The sequence below is a fragment of the Engraulis encrasicolus genome, chromosome 9, assembly GCF_034702125.1.
Source record: "Engraulis encrasicolus isolate BLACKSEA-1 chromosome 9, IST_EnEncr_1.0, whole genome shotgun sequence".
Lineage (NCBI taxonomy): Eukaryota > Metazoa > Chordata > Actinopteri > Clupeiformes > Engraulidae > Engraulis > Engraulis encrasicolus.
The window spans coordinates 34,598,315-34,617,910 of record NC_085865.1 but is presented as its reverse complement, the minus strand read 5'-3'; the positions used below and the strand labels follow the sequence as shown (position 1 = coordinate 34,617,910).

At 42.5% G+C, this 19,596-nt stretch overlaps 3 protein-coding genes across 3 annotated transcripts; all 3 read left to right on the top strand.

Moving 5' to 3' along the window:
- The first annotated feature begins 2,138 nt into the window (after positions 1-2,138).
- On the top strand, positions 2,139-9,195 carry zgc:163022 (putative ferric-chelate reductase 1). The gene is made up of 15 exons (XM_063206286.1): positions 2,139-2,355; positions 2,580-2,713; positions 2,907-3,004; positions 3,107-3,218; positions 3,885-4,079; positions 4,466-4,567; positions 4,704-4,845; positions 5,311-5,424; positions 6,026-6,141; positions 6,463-6,549; positions 7,125-7,216; positions 7,719-7,777; positions 8,420-8,557; positions 8,698-8,723; positions 8,895-9,195. Exons 1-15 carry the CDS (start codon positions 2,139-2,141, stop codon positions 8,982-8,984), a joined length of 1,722 nt encoding a protein of 573 aa, XP_063062356.1. The 3' UTR covers positions 8,985-9,195.
- Positions 9,196-9,352: 157 nt separating this feature from the next.
- eif1b (eukaryotic translation initiation factor 1B) lies at positions 9,353-18,615 on the top strand. Its single transcript, XM_063206995.1, has 4 exons — positions 9,353-9,616; positions 10,563-10,726; positions 11,263-11,364; positions 16,609-18,615. Exons 1-4 carry the CDS (start codon positions 9,586-9,588, stop codon positions 16,651-16,653), a joined length of 342 nt encoding a protein of 113 aa, XP_063063065.1. The 5' UTR covers positions 9,353-9,585; the 3' UTR covers positions 16,654-18,615.
- On the top strand, positions 11,371-15,410 carry LOC134455733 (E3 SUMO-protein ligase ZBED1-like). The gene is made up of 2 exons (XM_063206985.1): positions 11,371-12,961; positions 13,692-15,410. The coding sequence occupies exons 1-2, from the start codon at positions 11,729-11,731 to the stop codon at positions 14,253-14,255; spliced, it is 1,797 nt and encodes a 598-aa protein (XP_063063055.1). The 5' UTR covers positions 11,371-11,728; the 3' UTR covers positions 14,256-15,410.
- Positions 18,616-19,596: the final 981 nt, after the last annotated feature.

Below are 19,596 nucleotides of genomic sequence, written 5' to 3'. Positions count from 1 at the left end.
CGCTGAACAGGTGTGGGCGGAGGTAGGAGAGCTTCAGACCACAATCCTGGCCGTAACCCAAAACTGTTCGGACATTATGTAGTTTCTCTGTGACCAACGTAATCCGGTGCAGGCAATGGTGAATCTGGTCGTACAGTGGGTGCGTGTTTGCCAAATTACCAAGTAGTGAAGGTAAACACAACACATGCCTTTGTGTAGATGCACTGGCAGCCAACAAGGTGCTTCTTTGCGTGTCATGTTTCACAGGTTTTAGTTTTCACTCCATTGTGCTAACAAAGAACTGAACATTACATTCAGCACAACACCATTAAGCCGAGTGTTTTTCAGACATTCCTGTAAGACTTAATAAAGAATATGTGGCAGGCACTGTCACATTTGCAATTGGGTGAAAAATACTGAGCAATACATTGCTTCACAGTGGTTAAAATGGGCCTCTCCTCATTTCCAGTCACTCGCATCATCATTGATCCTTACCAGTTCTCACCGACAGGGTCGCTGATGGCTTTGGCCGGCCTTGTACAAAGTCCTCTGAAAGGCCCCCCAACTCAATGCATTCAGTGTGGACCCAGTTTAGTTCTAGGCTTCGCCACTTCTTGGGACCGGGACAACTGACCCCTTTGTCCCCCTTGTCGGCTTTCATGATCACTGGATATGTAAAGTATTGTAGGTGTACTTAGTGTTGACGTAGCCCATGTTCCAGAAAGAAAAGGGTCTTTTGCTTGCTATCAAATATCACCTACCATTTACCTCTTGAAACACTACCCTGCTGCTTTGTGAGTGCTACCAACCAACTTCCTAGTTTTTTTGGCTGGGGGAGCCTGGATTAGTTCCTTGTGTATTTGTTTTTATGGACCACTTACCCATCGTCCAATGGAACCAGCTTTAGGTGGAAAAAGTACAGTAAAATTGTACTCAAGTAAAAGTATATTTTACTTTTATAAAGTATACTTTTAATTCGCCTTTCTCTCAAGAATTCTATGTTTGTTTTTCTTGAATATCGCCCTCCATGATCTCGCTATCTTGCTTGTTACCAGCCGTCATCCAATATTGATCCAAGATAAGTGGGACAATTAAGAGAGTGGAAATGCTGTGTGCAATCCTGCATAGGCCTAATCTTAAATTTAACTACTTGGGTCAAAATGTTATCAAGTAAAAGCACTCATTTTAAGTACTCATAAAAGCTACTCATTTAGGCCTACACTACTTGAGTAATCTGACAGCTTTGGCGAGGTTTGGGACAGTCATTTGAAAGGCACCTGTCGTACCGAAAAGCGAGTCCCTGCATGCCAGAACACGAGTGCCCTCATTGAAAGCAATGGAAACCAATGACCAATTTTTCAGATTTTTTTTTTACCCATTTTTGCAGGCAAATCCGACACAATTTAAGATGGAAAGCCTATCAATAAAGCATCTAGGCCTACATTCCTACTGGAAGTAGGCTATTAAAGAGCTGGTTACAATTTCAGTATTAATTCCATAAAATAATCGAAGAATTGTCATAACAAATGTTACGGTTTCATTCAAATAGCTCAGTGGAGGACGAGTAATGTTTCATAAGCATATGTTTAGTTCATAAATTATGTAATTAATTCTGCAAAAAAATGTATAATTTTCTCTCAAAAAATGTAATTGGTTTCAATGAGGGCACTCGTGTTCTGGCAGGGACTCGCTTTTCGGCACGACACCCCCCCATTACTCAATATTTACAATCTAATGGGGAGGCAATTATTGAGCCCCCTCTTTGTCTAGGCCCGACACAATTGACCCCCTTATCACCCCGTCGCCTGCCCTGAATGGAACACCCGTGTGGTCGAGACGAGGCGTTCCACGATCTTACACTTTACGTTTCATGTTGTTGTGTTAAGAATAGCCTACAACCACGTCGACACTGTATGCTAAATCGACTGTATCAAATACCTTTTGATAGAGGAAGGGTACATTGTTTTCATCCTCCTATCTGGGCGTGCGAATTTCCTTAGCTCCACCCTCAACAGAAGTTCTGTTCATTTGGAAACGAGCGCCCTAGACGTCGCTGGAACCCAACGAAGGTAGACTTCTAATTTTTTATTAACACCTGGATGATTTGTGTATCAACTTTTTGTCATATGCTCTTTTTAGATGAGCGATGAAAAACTAACATGTTGCGCACCTACTTTAGCCTACAGATGCACCTCACCTTATTCGTCATCCTTACCTGTGCAAGTGCACCTGTTCAAGGGTTCAGTTCAGGACTAGTGATGGCGAGCTGCGGTGATCTGACGCCACAACACTCTGGCATTGCGGCATCATCGAGCCCCCCGCCGTTTATAATTTACACCGACCGCACTGAATACAGTGAAGGGGACGAAATCATAGGTGATTGTGTGCTCTTATGTCACGTAAATAGAATGGATTTGACCCAGAAGAGACTCATGTGAACCTCAACATTGCAGGCTAAATGCACCATCTTCACAATATAATCAAAAATAATCTGAAGTCATTTCCTCGTGTATTTAGTTTCAGAATGCAAATGGAAATGTCCTCGTGTAGTGTAGGCCTAAGTATTTCCCTGTTCTAACAGAAACCGTACTATATTTTAGTGACCCTCCAGGCAAACTCCACACAATTCCAAGGCTTTCTGATGCAAGCCAGAGAGGTTGGAGGAAGTCAGCCTGTTGGATCCTTTTCTTTGATGGGCAACGACAGTAGACTCCTGGAATGCAATGGACAGTCTGTATGTGCACTTGGTATCATTCAGACACTAATCTTCTTTTAATTGAATGTGCCCCCCAACACACACACACACACACACACACACACACACCTTGAAAAGACTAACCTTTATCTAAAGAGCAACTCTAGTTGTTGGACCACTGGTAATAGCCTGCACTCTAAATAAGAAAGTGTTCCCCTTTTGTCATCTGTAGGACTCCGCTGTTTCTCAGGTATCGGGTGAAAGCAAACAGACAGTGCAAAACAAATGGACGGCTCCTCAGTCGGGACAACTCAAAGACATAGAGTTCAGGTGACGGCAACTCATTCAAATTGTTGATTCCTTGAAATGAAACAAATCAGCTGCTGGTCATCTATGTCAAAAGGTATAAAAAAAATGTCTCTTGTTTTCCAGGGTTACATTTGTGCAGAACTATCCTAACTTTTGGGTTGGTGTCAAAAGCCCCGTGGTTGTCTACAACAGTACCAGCACTACATCTCCAGCCACGCCTGGTCCATTTGTAAATGTAAGTTATGGATCTATGTGCTGAGATATTTTTTGTAATCTAGTTGCAGCCATCCAACAGCCAACATAGAGGCTTCCAAAAAAACACATTGTGTGGTGTGTGCACTATGCCTTCATTGCATAATATGTGGTCATAAGTTTTATTATGTTTGTTCAATTAAAGTCGTTTTAGATACCCGAAAACATCCTTTCGGCCTGTCTGCCCGTCTGTATGTCTGTCTGCCTGCCCGCCTGTATGTCTGTCTGCCTGCCCGTCTGTATGTCTGTCTGCCTGTATGTCTGGACCTGTCTGCAGGGCTGCTCCTAGACATAAGCAGAGTGCTTAGGGCACCAACCAGTGCTTGGGGCACCAACCACTTTGGCTCCAAAATTGGGGCCTTTTAAATTGAGATTGACCAGAAAACACCATGAAAAAAGTATTGAATTATGTTACACAACATTTGTTTATTATTAATTAGTAGTATTACTAGTATTATTATTATTATTATTATTATTATTATTATTATTATTATTATTTCATTATGAGGGGGCCCTCCTGACTTGTTTTGCTTAGGGCCTCCAAAAACTTAACAGCGGCCCTGTCTGTCTGTCTGTCTGTCTGTCTGTCTGTCTGTCTGTCTCTTTGTCTCTTTCTCTCTCTCTCTCTCTCTGCTGGTCTCTGGAATAGGAAGCAATCTCCAGTGTCGGATGTGGGAAAAGTAAAGTCTGCTTCAGCATACCAGATAACTGTGACCCCGCCGGGGGAAGCTCTGACTGCTACTTCATGTCTGCCACGGCAACGCAGGCCGGCTCCATACAGTTTGAGTTATACGGCTCATCCCAAGGGTACATCTCCGTTGGCTTCTCCGATGATCAGCTCATGGTACAGTATGATCATAACTGCCAGTCATTATGTTTGTGTGTGCATACACTAGGTGTTTGTCCTTGACTGTTTGCAGACTGTTTTTAAATTAAAGCGCTCCGTTGTCTGTGTCATTATGTCATGTTGTCAAGAGATAAACCTGTATACCAGGAACCATAGTGATTTCCCAGGAATTCTTGACTGCCAAATATAACATTGAAAAGTGACAGATGCCTAATAGTTGGAAGCATTATTTTGTTTTTGCGGTCCAGTCCATGATTTGGATTATGTAACCTCCAGATGTAATAACACAAGTTGAGTGGTGGTAATCACATTCAAGATATAAAGGTTTTTTTTATATAAAGGCTTAGTGATGTACAATGTGTAGCCTTTGTTTTTTGTTGCAGGGGCAAGATGACATATACATATGTAGGAAGGACAGTGCTGGTGAAATCTTAGTGGAGCATGCCTATTCAACAGGACGCAGTACTCCACAAGTCCTTCCACTGGTACCATGTGTCTTTAGTTCCCTGTGATGAATTCTTTTAAGACATTGCATTAGTGATGAATGTTATTGCAAACTCTGTATGCTGTTGTGTGGTCTGTCCAAACTGAATTCTGGTGTGTTTGCCTCTCTCTTCACAGGGAGATGTGTCAGATATTAAAACATCATTTGTGGATGGGGTTATCAGCTGCACCTTTGTATCCAAGAATGCTATTTCTACCCAGAGGAGTGCAGCTGGGCTCGTCTACCATATCATGTTCGCCTATGGCCTGACTAATAATGGTATGGCAGCAGATACTTGGCCATCCATCAGCTGTTAGCTATGTTACAGCAGGAATGCTATCATGCTTTTTTAATATATAGATTTCTTTGCATATTTTTAAAGGAGTACATTGAGTCATTCCTCATGATATCAATGATATGGCAGCAGATATTTATGTCAGTCAGCTGTTATCTGTGCTCCAGCAGGACAAATATATTAATACATTATTTTTTTTAAATAATAATAATCTTTGCCCATTTTAAAGGGAAACTAAGGCAGGCCTTAATGTTTGCCTGTGACCACACTAATGATGTTATGGCAGCAGATATTTGGCTGTTGGTCAGCCGTTGGTATGGCTCAACTTCACTTCAACAAGAAAACTACCAGAATGTGTTTAATAATGTTAACGTCTTTGTAAAGCTCTATTTGCACAGTTCAAATAGAAACTTGAGTCATGCCAAAATATTTCTCTCTGATCCCAATAGGTAAGATTATGCGACATGCAGCAAGTGCAAGATTTGTCAGTCCGCAAAAAATTGACATCTCTGCACCTCAAGTCATCACTACGACAGGTCAACCTCAAATTATCAAAGCACATGGTGAGTGAATGAAATCTGCACTACGCAAGACTGTTCATTTTGGACTTTGGGCCTGCGCGTTGACAATCCTTGGGGCAGCCAGTTGTGGCCTAATGGTTAGAGAGGTGGTCTTTGGATCGGAGGGTTGCTGGTTTGACACCCATCCACATTAGTTGAAAAATATGTGTCCTAAACCATTCATAGCTGAAGTGTCCCTCAGCAAGGCAACTTCATCTTGCTTTAGGCATTGTGAACCAATTCCCTTGTAATAACTGTGAGTTACTTCATATAAAGATGACAGTTAAGTATAATGTAATGTATAAGAAGGAGTTTTTAATCCTGGACCTGGCCTTTAGACCCGCTCGCAAATTGGAGTTTGGGGATTTCTGATTTGAACTGAGTTTGTGGGTCCGTAGACATGGAAAATTATTGAATTGATCATCCATCATGGTGCCACGATCTGCACCATATGGCCACCAAATAAGGCCGCCATCATCTAAGACAAAAATCTATATTTAAATCTTATTTTTTGAATGTTAATACATATTATACAACAATTCTGATCGTGTGGAATTTCTGACAATTCCATGAGCATAAGGGGTGGCATTTCATTTTCATTCAGGTGCTTTGATGCTAATTGCCTGGATGACAACGGGAAGCCTTGGGATGCTGATTGCACGCTTTCTCAAGGAAGCCACAAAGGGAAGAAAGTGTTTGGGCAAACACCTGTGGTTTTTGGTGAGCTAAATAATTACTCTCTTTATGAAGTATTTATTAATGCATTTATAAACCCTATAACACTTGGTTCATTGGTAACTGCTGAGAAATAGTGGAAGAGTAATAGCTTTCAAATTAAGTGTTAAAAGTCTAAATGTTACATGCAAATATATTAAATTTGTAAATAAATGATGAAATGACATTAAGTAATTATTTTATCTTCTGCTAATACAATTACAACAGCCGGAAAATGTACATGGTAATGGTAATGGGTAATACAGTACTAGTGCACTGATATACGGTACTAATGCTTGTTTGCCATTTGTCTGTATGTGTCTCCAGGCTCATGTGTTTCTGATGGTGTTGACCGTGGCCATGACCATCATAGCTTTCATCTTGTCCTTCTCCCATGTGAAGGGCTGGAGTGGGGTACGAATATTTACCCTAGGACTATATGCCCCTATACTGTCAATTAGTTAAATGACTCTCAAACCAAAAGAATGACCTCTGTACATGAACATGTACTCGTGTTTTTGAATGTTTATATTTTTCATGTACAGTAACACTAATTTCAGTATTTGCACGTTTTTCTGTTACTATTTCATCTTTGTATTGCTTTATTACACCAAGACAAATCTCTAGTATGTTGCATAGATAGATTCGAGCTGGCATAGATAGATTCGATGGCGAGCACTGAGAGCACTGATGATGGCAACAGCCTGAAACGTCTGCTCTACCCTGCTCTAATAAAAAAACTCCTTGTGCTTGACCTTTGTGTCTTGTTTAGTGTGCGAACCTGCTCCTACGTTTATAGATAGATTCGACCATAAACATGATCGGTGTACCTGCCAACATATAGTACCAGTTTTTTTTTAACTGGAGGGGAAATAAACAGGACAATCCCAGGAGATTGCTGGGTATAGGGCTGTGAGATGGGTCTAAAACATACAGTGTTGGCAGCTTTGAAAATGTTGGTGATTGTGATCCTGAATGTGCTTCCACAGGGATCTCATCCAGTGCTTGGCTGTCTGGTCATGATCCTGGCCTTCTTTCAGCCCCTGGCTGCCCTCTTTCGTTGTGGACCAGAACACCACTGGTAGGCTCGCAAATATGCTTGGCTGTGTGTGTGTGTGTGTGTGTGTGTGTGTGTGTGTGTGTGTGTGTGTGTGTGTGTCTGTGTGTGTGTGTGTGTGTGTGTGTCTGTGTGTCTGTGTGTGTGTGTGTGTGTGTGTGTGTGCAGGACTGGACTGGGACCAACAAAAATGTTCAAGCAGTTTTGCGTGGCCCCCTCTGGTTTGCGTGGCCCCCTCTGAGAGAGAGAGAGAGAGAGAGAGAGAGAGAGAGAGAGAGAGAGAGAGAGAGAGAGAGAGAGAGAGAGATAGTGTGCACTCCTCTGTTGGTCATGGTCACAGATTCAATCTGACAATATACTGTATGTGTATGGAGATTTCAACTTAATATAATATTACTGAATGTCCCATGCATGCTATATTGTATGAAACTCTATTCCATCACACAAATATGATGTAATTTTATGATAGTAACTTGATTTTGATGGCTTTGCCTGTGTTGTGTCTCTTTGTGGTGTTGAAATACAGGAGATTCATATTTAACACGATGCACACTTTGACTGCTGTAGCCATCAAAGGCCTGGCAGGTAAATACTATTATTTTATAAATATTGAACATTTATTATACACTGTTCCGTCTGTGGAACAATTTCCTTTCGCACTAGCGGACTGAAAGATGCTTTAGCACAGTAAAATACAGTAAAATATCCTAGATGGGAAATGTATGTTGAGCAGTGTGTGAGTGAGGGACATTAGAGTGGGTGAATTGTTCGGGTCTGCTTCCCAAAAGAGGAAGGCAGTGTAATGGAATCACCATCGGTAGTGTTGCAGGTAACCCCAATGAGCATTGCTCTGTGGTGTGGTGTGAAGCAGAGCAGACGCCCGGTTTGGTACACCAGGAGGTGTGGGTTTGAGTCCCGGTGGGACAACTCTACACCCCTTTGCTACATGCCCACAGTGTCAAAACATATCTGCACCACTGCTTGTGTGCAAGTTAAACTGCTGTGAGTTATTGCCTCTTGCCTCCATGTCACCTCTGTGGAGAAAACTTAACCCGCTGTCAACCAAAGCAGAGCAATTAAGAGAACATCCTTTCTATTGTGCTTTTACAAGATATTGAACAAACACTTTTTATGATATTGAGGTAGAGCCTTGTCTCACAAGGCTGGGGATCCAGAGGAAAGGACAGGAGGAAGGAGTTTAACTTTCACCCCCTTGTCTCCTGTCAGTGGCAGCCATATTTACCGGCCTGTACCTGGTGGAGCATTCAGAGGGGCGTTGGTTGCAGAAGGTGATGGGTGGCTTCGTGGCCTGGGAAGCACTACTCTTCGCCATGCAGGACCTACAAATGAGATGGAGGCAGAAAAGTGAGAAAAGTCACACTACTACACATGCACAGTGTATTGTAGAGGTGATTGAAATATAGGTCTACACTGTACATAGTTTTATTTTTACATTGTCATTCTGTTCATACTGGTAACGTGTATTTCATGTATTTAATTTTTAGGTGATGATGAAGAGGTCTTTCAAACTGTGAGTACTTATTGGAAAGGAATGTTGCAATTGTGTGTGTGTGTGTGTGTGTGTGCGTGCATGTGTGTGTGTGTGTGCGTGCGTGCGTGCGTGTGTGTGTGTGTGTGTGTGTGTGTGTGCGCGTCCACTCTCAAATAAACTGGGCTGACACATTTCTTCTTTTCCCTCCAGTATCACACAGAAGTCATTCTTTTCCTTGTCTTTTTCCTGGGAAATCTGGCCTTTCTTGTAGCCCTGTTGGTTGGTATTGGAATGACGTAGGCCGCACCACCAAAACCAGACGTGTGTTGAAGCCATTGACACTCCTCTTGTACATTATGTTGTTGCCAAATTATATGTTAAGGAAATAACTGATTAAAACTTTGTTATATTGTCTTTCTATTCGTATTATATTGTTGTGCAAATGTTTTTTATTCCACTGTTTTTTAGACAAAAACAAATTGTTAAATGAAATGGTTTGACAATAAATACTTTTGACTGTATTGTTTTTATATTCTTGATGTCGTTATTTATGACTATTTTTAGTAGTTGCTAGTTAGTTATCATTAGGCCTAGTAGTTTTAGGAGTCTGGTTCAATGAGATTAATCTCGAGGCCTAAAAGTGGGACAACTGCACATGCTGAAGGAGAACGTCCACGTGGTTGTTCCACTCCTTCACTGTAGGAGGCGATGTTGCATAGCAACGCCGAATAAGCATTCTACGCTAGCAGCATTCCAAACGATAGGATCAAGCTGTTGTTTCGCTGCCGTTTGTAAGCTTCGTTTTTATCATTTGCCAACCTACACCCCTGTTTCTAAAGCCAAGAAAGCGGCTAATATCGCCGAGACTTTCATATCCACAAAGTAATCGTCCTAATATCGCATGTCCTCTATCCAGAATCTCCAAACTTTCGGTATGTATGCCTCAAAACGTCGTCTACAAAGAACCTTGTTTTGTTTCGCACTCAGGCTATGTTAGGGATGCTTAGCTAATTGTGGCAGGAGGTAAAAAGATTTATTTGTTTCCGCCTAGACTAAACTAGACTTGTTAAACGTTCGATCTGTTTTGGTTTTTAATCTGATGTAGAACATTGTTATACATTAATCACCTGCTTAAAGAGGTCATATGTTTTATTGATTAGCCTAGCTGTATGCGCGGTATCGTGCAAGTCATCCGGTTAGCTAGCAAGGGATGTTTCGTTGCCTTTGTCAACAAGGGTTGACATGGGAACACTTATCTAACTCTATCCAGCTAACCATTTCGACGAAAGCATGTAGTTCTATCCTGCAAAACAAGTTGTTTGACAGACTGGGGGTTGACTTGGGTTTTGTAGTTATTATTTTCAAGGAGGGCCTTCTCCACGACCGCCGTCACAACACCCCCTCCCTGACTAGGAGGTCCCCTGAAAAGATTTTGTAGCTCTTCCTAGCGTAATTTCTGAAGTTACCCAACGTGTTTCTGATACATTATTAACTTATTAGAACTAGACCTCTGCCCCCTACATACCCTGACAAAAAGTTCAGTGTGGAACTCCCATATTCTGTTCTATGGTATGTGCTAGCGACATTACTAAGCTTAATTACCAAGAACTAGGTATTAGCTGTAGTTGTAATTTTGTTAGCGTCATTAGCCCATGTTCTTCAATGTGCGCAACAACGTTGCTGTGTTGTGATTCGGGTGGGGCGGGTTTTACTAAGAGATACAAACAATATATAAAGTGATCGGATATTTCCAGCCAAACTTGCCCACCAGTTCAGTTCGTGTAGGCTACCATCTAGCATGCAGTGCTAGCACGAGTTGCGAAGGCCGTCTTTGTTCGTCTTGATAATCAGTTGTGCTTGGTGTTTTTGTCCCACAAGATCCCTTTGCTGATGCAACCAAGGGTGACGACAAAATCCCGGCAGGGACAGAGGATAAAATCCACATAAGGATTCAGCAGCGGAACGGGCGGAAAACCCTTACCACTGTGCAGGGTATCGCACATGATTACGACAAGAAGAAGCTGGTGAAGGCCTTCAAAAAGGTAGATTCCCTCCTGCAAGCCAACTTGGAACTGGGGCCAATGAGTCACCTAGGTTTACCTGTTGTTAATGCCTCGTATTTTTCACTAGAGCTCTATTTGCACAAATTAACAAATGTGATTCCTTAGTGATATAATACCACTAATAATAATAATAATAATACTTATTAGTATGAGGCATCAAACACTTACAAGCAACTGAACTTAAGCTGTGTCGCACAGAACTACTTGCGTGTGTGAGGAGAGTAACTAAACATTTTATTTAGGTGTTTAAAAGCTCTCTTATATCAATGGCTGTAAATATAGCTCTTAAATGTATGTGCTGTAAGGCCACATATTCTAGACGAGAGAAAGGTGAGGCAAAGAATTACTACAGCACTATAATGTAATTGTAAGAGCTTCTACCAGAGCAGACCTTTGTTATTTGTTTTTACTGTAAAGGTTTTGGTCCAGCACTTGTCTGATATGCACACATTCTCTCTCTCTCTCTCTCTCTCTCTCTCTCTCTCTCTCTCTCTCTCTCTCTCTCTCTCTGAAAGAAATTTGCCTGCAATGGCACTGTGATTGAGCACCCTGAGTACGGGGAGGTGATCCAACTGCAGGGAGACCAGAGGAAAAACATCTGCCAGTTCCTCCTGGAGGTGAGACCCTAGTGCCCCCTCAGTGCCCGTGTGTGTGTATTATCGCACACTGCTGCAGCTTAAGTATTTTACTGTGAAAACACGTGTGCTGACGGTCGTTTTCAATATTGCATCTTCTTCCCCTTCATACATGCCCCACGTCCCCATTTCCTCTGCTGCTGGACAATCTGTTTGAGTCTACTCTTAACTTTTATGTGTTTGGGATGTTAGCCGGTGACCGTTTGTTCTTGTTTTGTACCTAATAAACCATTAAAGACATTTGGAGGGTGGTCACAGCAAATAGGACTTGTGAGCTCCGAACATTTTGGATGAGTAAAGACTATTGGCCAAAACACTTGAGGTTAGAACCAAGGCTGACGGCAGCATGGAGCGTATGAAGAAAAGTAGCGTTTGGGACCATTTCATTAAAATCAATGACACTGACGTGCGTTGCACTGTCTGCGATAGAGTGCTGAAATACAATAGCAGCACATCATCTATGTTATATCACCTGAAAGCGCGACACTTTAAAGGCTTCACAGGTGAGAATAGTCGCCAAAGCCAGCCTGCCGCATCTACCGACATGCTGGATGGTAGGAAATGTGGCAAACGGCGCTCACAGGCCATCACCCAAAAGATTTACAGAATGATCGAAAAGGATATGCTGCCTGTTGATTTTGTAAATGCAGAGGGCTTTGTAGAGCTTCTTGAGTTCATTGAACCCAACTACAAAGTGCCATCTCACCAGACCATAGCCTCATGCATCGAAGAGCATTTTGTCGAGAAAAAAGATGAGCTCAAAGCATGCCTTTCTGGCGTTGAATGTGTAACCATTGCGACAGACTGCTGGACAGCACTACCTACAGAGAATCATGTGACGGTGACCTGCCATTGGACTGATAAGGACTGGCAGGTTAAATCAGCAGTACTCCAGACAAAGACTTTGCCGGGCAGACACAGCGCTGACAACCTGGCTGCAACACTAAAGGAAGTGGTAGATGACTGGGGGTTGACGGGGAGGGTGCTCGCATGTGTCTATGACAATGCCAGTAACATCATGTCTGCCAAAGTTCCTGTGTGGGTAGCGGTGACGTGTTTTGCCCATGCTCTGCAACTGGTGATCAATGATGCATTCAAGCCGTTCGTGTACAAAGTAATATCTGCGGCCGGCAAGCTAGTTTGGTATTTTAGCCACAACACCATAGCCGCGATTGCACTCGAGGCCAAACAGGAGCAGTTGCAGCTCCCCAAACACAAGCTCATCCAGTCCAGCAAAACCAGGTGGACCTCTGTGTTCGACATGTTTGAGAGGCTTCTTGAACAACGGTGGGCAGTGACGGCCATCTTGTCTGACCACACCATCACAGCACCTCAGGATGCCGAAACACTTGAGATTACGGACGAATTCTGGGCAATAATGGCTGATCTTAAACCGGTCCTGGAAACCCTGAAATGTGCAACTACAGTCATGTCCTCTGAGAAGACTGTGGCGATCTCCTACATCTATCCCATCACCTTCAGCATCATCAACAAGCACATGGCCAATGCTGCCGGCGACAGGCCGCAGGTAGCAGAGTTCAAGGCAGCAGTTCGACAGTCATTAAGTGAACGCATGGAGGTAGGTTATTGTTTTGTCCTTTTATTTATTTATTTATTTATTTATTTAAAATATTTAATTCATTGTACACTACAAAATAAGAGGAAAAGCTCACACTATGCATACACTTTTTAACATTTTAACACATTCATTGTATACACCACTCATAGTCAGACTACAGGCTACAATTCTGAATATCCTGAGTGGTGAATTCAAGGGAAGATTCGTTGTGAAATGAAAATTGACTCATTAAAAGATTATGCCAAGTTTGTATGTTTGGAGCAATAGTGAGCTAGCCTGTTGCGTTTTTGTAGTTGATTATTTTTAACATTTTGCATAAAAGGTCCTGATATTCAAAACAAGGCATGGAGTATGTCGTCGTAACACCTTGTTTACTGCAATACAAGTAGTGATCCTGTATCTGTCTGTCCATCTTTTTGTCATCCATTTTGTCCCGCAGCTGTCTTTGACGTCTGCAGGGGATGCCAAACACACTCCCAATCACACACGCTTTTAGGGGAAACAGGGGCCAGGTTACCAACTCTGGGCTTTTAGGGGCCAGGTTACCAACTCTGATTTTTCTTATCAGAAGTGTTTTTAAAGCAAGCACATTTCATCATTTCATGCCGGCGCCATGTGAAGCTCACCAAACATACAAACACGTGACCTTTTAATGTGGCAATGTTCACTTCTACACCAAAACTTCCCTTTTGAATTATAGGCATTAATTCAGCCGTGTTGTTTTTCACAGGTTGAGTGCAACGAACGCTTGGTTTCTATGCCAGCGATGATCGCCTCTGCCCTGGACCCTCGCCACAAACACCTCCCGTTTCTGTCAAGAGAGAAAAGGCAGGCGGTTCTCTGCAAACTTAAGGACCTGTGCACTGAGCTGGAGAGTGCCCCTATTGAGGAGGACATGGACGGAGACGAAGAGCCAGGTGCTGCAGATGGAGAAGGGGGTGATGCTGTAATGGCGGGCCCATCCAATGGAGCCAGCCTCAACGAGAGCGCCATGAGCATGCTGCTGGGAGACGATTACAGCATGACTGATGTCAAAGACCCGCAGTGCGAGGTGGATACGTACGCGAAGGACAGCCGGCCCTCGCTTCAAAGCAACCCGCTCGATTGGTGGAGGGCGAACCAGACGCGCTTCCCCAGACTGGCGAGCTTGGCAGGACGCTTCCTTTGCGTCCCAGCCACGGCCGTGCCACCAGAGGAGGCTTTCTCTGCTGCAGGCCTCGAAACTGATCGGCTGCGTACTCGCCTGACCCCGGAGCACGTAGACATGCTTGTGTTCTTGAACAGAAATAAATGATCGGTTGCCGAGTGCGGTAGGCCGATACCTACAGAGAACACGAGAACGTTTCATTTGAAATTTTCACAGTATGTTCGTATGCATCATGACTCTAGGCCATTCTTCTTTGATGACGCTCTGAGCTTCCTTGAACTTAATTTTAGTGGACTACACTGCGTTTTGGACTCATTTGGAGCAACACATTCTCGCAAGAGCAGGGTGTAGAGATGAGTCTCGTATATACATTTCACATATTCTTGTTCAGACAGCCTACACGACACTCCTCACGACAACTTGCACGGTGAAAATGGACGGGTAAATAAATATAGGACTGGCTTTGTTTTGCTTGCTTGTGGACTCTAAAACTTGAAAGGAATGTTTGGTGTTGTGGTGCTCTACAACTCCTTTATAACTCTAAACACATTTCTCTCTGATCATGCTTATATATCCTCCACAGCAACTTGTCATCAAGTGCGGTACCCACTAGCTTTGTCCCTTTATAGTCAATGTCTCAAAGGAACATTTCTGGGAATTTCCCACCCACCTCAAGTTAAATTATTTGAGTTTTCCTTTTCTCATGCTCTTCCAGACGTTCTCTCTGAGTCTGGTGTGATTACTTCTGGTCCCAAGCTAGCATGGTGTCTTTGAACCAAGTAGCACCATTAGCTGCTGCGGGGTTCGGGACTAATGATGAATTGTTCCCCAAGTTGAAGTTCACTGACAATCCCTTGTCACTCTGCCAAAAAATGGGGCCGCTAACCCAAATGCTGTTGCACTTTAATTGCCTGTTCATTTGAGCTACTTAAGGAAGAGGAGTTGACTTCAAAAGCTGAAAACACAAGTGGCCTAAGCAACACTTTACTAGGGTATTGGTTTTGTTGCATGTTCTGACCAATTTAGCATGTACGCAATGATATGTGCATGTTGGATGCGTAAATTACATGTTGATATTTTTGATTTGATATGAGATATTATAAAAATGTTATCATTTTATTTTGTTTCCATTTATAGTAACATAACATTGTTAAAAGAAAGACGCTGTATAGCCTAAAATGTCCTTTATAGGAAATTGTAACCTATGATATTAGCAGACTTCACCTGCCTACCTACAGGCATCTCTGAGAACATTTTCACTTCCTGGCTGGTCTACAGTATGTATTGCAAGTGTGTGTGTGTACTGTGTTTTTTTAAATATATATAATAAATTCTTTTAAAAAAAATGTTTGTATTGGTTGTCCCTATTTCTGTTTGCCATGACCGTTGGATGAATTGGTTGGATAATATGTATGCAAATCCTGTACGAGTAGGCTAGAATAATGTTGATTTTTACAGTCTGAAAATTATTTGACGGTTCAATTGGCTGGAATGTGACTTAAGTTGGAGCCTTATTTTCATCAAAGGCCTCTGTGAAAATGAGCTACATTTAGCCCACATGTATTGATATAGCTACGTGAATAATTGTTCGAAAATCGATGTATATTTTTTTCAGCAGAAGAATATCATTTCTGAAGCGGGCTGTCAGAATATGTGCTTATTTTAATGGGAATCTTACTTCTTCTGTCGAGGAGGTTACATTATGTTTAAGCAGATTCTTCTTTGATGAAATCCGAGCCACCTTGGCAGAGGCCTGTGCTCTATACGTTTTCTAGTTTTTGTTCTATAACAGCGGTTGGGCCAGGCCCTTGACACCTGAGAAAGGGTTAGTCGTCAGAGCGGTTTAGCACTGTTACTAGTCGTGTCAACAATGATCGATTCGGCGATCCAATCCGATGCGGGGCATGGACGATCCAGGATCGATGCGGCAATTTTTTTAAGTTTCCATTACTTCTGTGGATATTTCGAGAGCAAATGAATGTTAAATTAAATAAAAGTACTTCAAAGCATTGCCAGACTGATACAGACTGATCCAGACTGATACAGAAAACAGCCAATAAATTGTTGCTCAGTATCTGACTACTTGTATTGCCTCATCATGACTGATGAAACATTTGCTTTGCTTTCAGTAGAAATGTAATGCATTGCAATGCATTGTAGAATTGGATCGAATCGGATCGCTACCTCCCAAATCTTGATCGAATCGGATCGTGAGGGCAGTGCCAATCCATACCACTAACTGTTACCACCACACGACTCTGCTGTGGTGGTGGTGGTGTTGCTGCATGTTGTTGAGCAGTTTGAATGGCAACCAGCTTTCAGCTTTGCCTGTTGCTTTGTGTTGACCTCAGACTATTAATTTAATTTTGTCTGGCCTGCCAGGCTCAAATAATTACATAATAAAATATAATTACTGGATGCTCTCTCAACTGACTCAGCTCTCTCTCCCTCTCTCTCTCTCTCTCTCTCTCTCTCTCCCTCTCTTGCTCTCTGTCTGCAGATAAACATTGTGAAGGAGGAGCAGCTGAAGGTGCACGGCTTCTAGAGGGATGCCATGGGCGTCAGGACCCAGGGCACTGCGGCCACCACTAACACCAACACCACCGTTGGGCTGCTTCCCTCCCCCTCCCTCTGCTTCAACACCCACAATGCCGTGATCACCTAAGTTAAGCAACGTGTCTGATGCACAGCAATAAAGGTTTTATGGGTTTTGTGTTAAAATGCAAAAAAAAAACAAAACAAAAAACAAGTCTGGTCAGGTTCTTGTCCTCGCCCCATTCCATCCCCTCTCCTCCATTGTTAGCTCATGAAGGAGAGGGCATGGGAGGTCGGTTATGGTGCTGCTTTTCTCTAGCTGCTACTACACTATGGTGGCTTGACAGTAGTTAACGTTTCAAAGTATCTTTTTTCCCCCCACTTACTGTAAATGTCCGCAGAGCTTGAGGTAAAGTCTTTTAATTTTTTTTAACGAGCCTTCTGTTAAAGAGGCTGACTGTTCATAGCAAATTTTTTGCTGCTGCGTTCATTGACACGATAGTGAAGTATACCGCACGTGCGTAATGCGCAGCATTTTAATAATTCACCTTTGGTGTCGGTTCAGGTGATCAGTTTACTTTTAGATTTATAATTTGGCTTTTTACTGAAACGGGTAAACTTGAAAGGAATTGGAAACCGGTGTGCATATTGAATCATCTTATCTATGCAATGTTTACCATCATTTGCTAGCTGCCTTTTATATACCATTAGTAACATCTAAGCACTGAGCGCTTGGCTGTCCTTTTGTCAGAAGTCCTCCTATGCTTCTCTGCCAACACTCCAAGGGTGTGCTCACTCGACAGAAGTCACAGGCTAATGAGATTGAGCTGAGCTTTAGCCTGCCTGAGCAGTGATGGGAGAGAAAGTGATGGGAGATCTTCCAGGGGATATCCTCAGTCAGCTCAGAGTGAAACTACACATGCCCATGCCACACTCCATTTGATGGCTGATGGTTTTTGCAAAGCTTACCAGACATGATGGAAACGGCCATGACTTCTTGTTCTTCTCCCATGCTGAACAAGAAAGACAAAACACGCCCCCTCCCCCTCGGGTAGACTTGGTTGTTAGGATGGATCTGCTGTAGAGAACTAATGCCAGCCTGAGGGAGTGAGCCCCCTGTGTATTTTGTAATGGCAGGGAATAACACAAGGCTCATCTCCTGTGTCTGTGCAAAGATGCCATTTAGATGTTCATCACCAACGTGTGCAATATTCTTGTCATCTGGTAATACTGATAAATGGCTGTGCAATACGTATGACTGATTCCTTCCAAAAAAAAACAAAAAAAGATAGTAAGATAAACCACTAATACTATTAGTCTGCTTCCTTGGTGACATCATGGCTGATCTTGTGGTAGGTTTTGGCTTAGTTGATAGCGGCATTCCAGGGGAGGAGTCAAGAGTATTCTACAGCCTTGCTGACTTTAATGTTGTGCCTACAGTCTTATCAGCAGGCCATGCCACCTACCATAGTTAGTGATCGAATCATTTCTGAGGACTGTTACGCGAAGGTGAAATCAGCGGGAGCGGTTTAATAGTGCTCAAATGTCAACATTTTAGGTCATATTTTTTATTGCCCCTCCTCCACAAAGTTTTACGTACTCATCGAGTCTTTCTGTACTTTATACAATGCAAAAAAAAAAAAAAAAAACCTTTTTGTGAACCAAAATTAGAAGATTTTGCTTCAAAGTTTTGTGGTATGTTTACATTGCATATTAACATTTGTTACAGCTGTTACAGTTGAGCAATAACTTGGATTATGTTTTGACATCTACAGTTTCTCTCAGACAGTGGTTGCTGAACTTATGTTGTGCTTTGTTTTTAAAAAATTCAAATAACAGAATCAATGTGAACTCCCTGATTTGAAGTGCATGAGGATGCATTGTGTATTTGTCTACGACTCGGCAGTTTAATACTTGAGCATCATGTTGAAACATTATTATTACGGAATAAAAATTAAGAAAAGACGGTTAATTTGTTCTTGTGTTCATTTTTGGAACTCACCCACACACACCTCTTATGGCATAAAGTTTGTTTGCCAACTGAACGCAGGTGTCCTCGGTTTCACCTGAAACCAGACGGGTCTGTAAGCAGTGCCTGAGATGCCGCTCATGGTCACCCTGCCTCCAACTGTCTGGCGCTGGCCACCTCCAATGTCCTGTCTAACCCTAACCGCTAATCCCCTTAGTTTTGACCTTATGCTCACGGTAGAAATGTGACCAGGAATCCTCTTAGCAACACGGGGCGAGCAGCATAGGTGGGATGGGCCTTAGCTGCAGTGAGGTTGACCTGTGAGGGATAGTTTGTTTCTCATCTCAACTAGGATAAGCAGTATTTGGGTGGGGGTGGGGGGTTAAATGTCCAGTATATGTGATAATTATAATATGCATCGGTAAAACACATGGTGGATCAACAATCTTTTCACAACATCAACATAGTTGAAGATGTTCAGCCACTTTTATCAGGGAAATGCTGTCCATACACAGATGTTGGCTCACAGAGCATGATTTACTGGTCACTCCAGGCTGCATATGTTTCATGAAAACAACACAAGTGCTCAAATATACACAGAAATGCTCATAATGATAAGTTTCTTTAAAAAGGTGAGTAAATGTTGAATTCTTCAAATAAATTGTACTTTAAAGCTGCACTATGTAGGATGGTGGTCAGAGTAGGTTTTGCAACTATGCTGTTCATTGAAACTGCTGCATATTGCCAATATTTACTAATAAACAAATTTTCAGAGGTATGACTAAAGTACAATAGCCTAAATATTAAAGTGAAAATGTATTTCTATAAATTCAAAATGGTAGATAATGGAAAAAGTCCCCCTTTTCATGTATGAAAAATGCAAATTTGAGCAATGAATGCTTAGAATTAGTAGCCTGGTTCACACCAGACGGCGTATGTGTAGCTTCGGCGCCCCCTGGCGGAGCAGAGCTACACACACAACGT

Coding starts and splice junctions, on each gene's coding strand:
- LOC134455733 (XM_063206985.1), top strand. CDS start 11,729: ATGGAGCGTATGAAGAAAAGTAGCGTTTGGGACCATTTCATTAAAATC. Junction 12,962..13,691: donor CATTAAGTGAACGCATGGAG/GTAGGTTATTGT, acceptor TGTTTTTCACAG/GTTGAGTGCAACGAACGCTT.
- zgc:163022 (XM_063206286.1), top strand. CDS start 2,139: ATGTTGCGCACCTACTTTAGCCTACAGATGCACCTCACCTTATTCGTC. Junction 6,550..7,124: donor ATGTGAAGGGCTGGAGTGGG/GTACGAATATTT, acceptor GTGCTTCCACAG/GGATCTCATCCAGTGCTTGG. Junction 7,217..7,718: donor TGTGGACCAGAACACCACTG/GTAGGCTCGCAA, acceptor GTTGAAATACAG/GAGATTCATATTTAACACGA.
- eif1b (XM_063206995.1), top strand. CDS start 9,586: ATGTCCTCTATCCAGAATCTCCAAACTTTCG. Junction 9,617..10,562: donor CCAGAATCTCCAAACTTTCG/GTATGTATGCCT, acceptor TTGTCCCACAAG/ATCCCTTTGCTGATGCAACC. Junction 11,365..16,608: donor TCTGCCAGTTCCTCCTGGAG/GTGAGACCCTAG, acceptor CTCTGTCTGCAG/ATAAACATTGTGAAGGAGGA.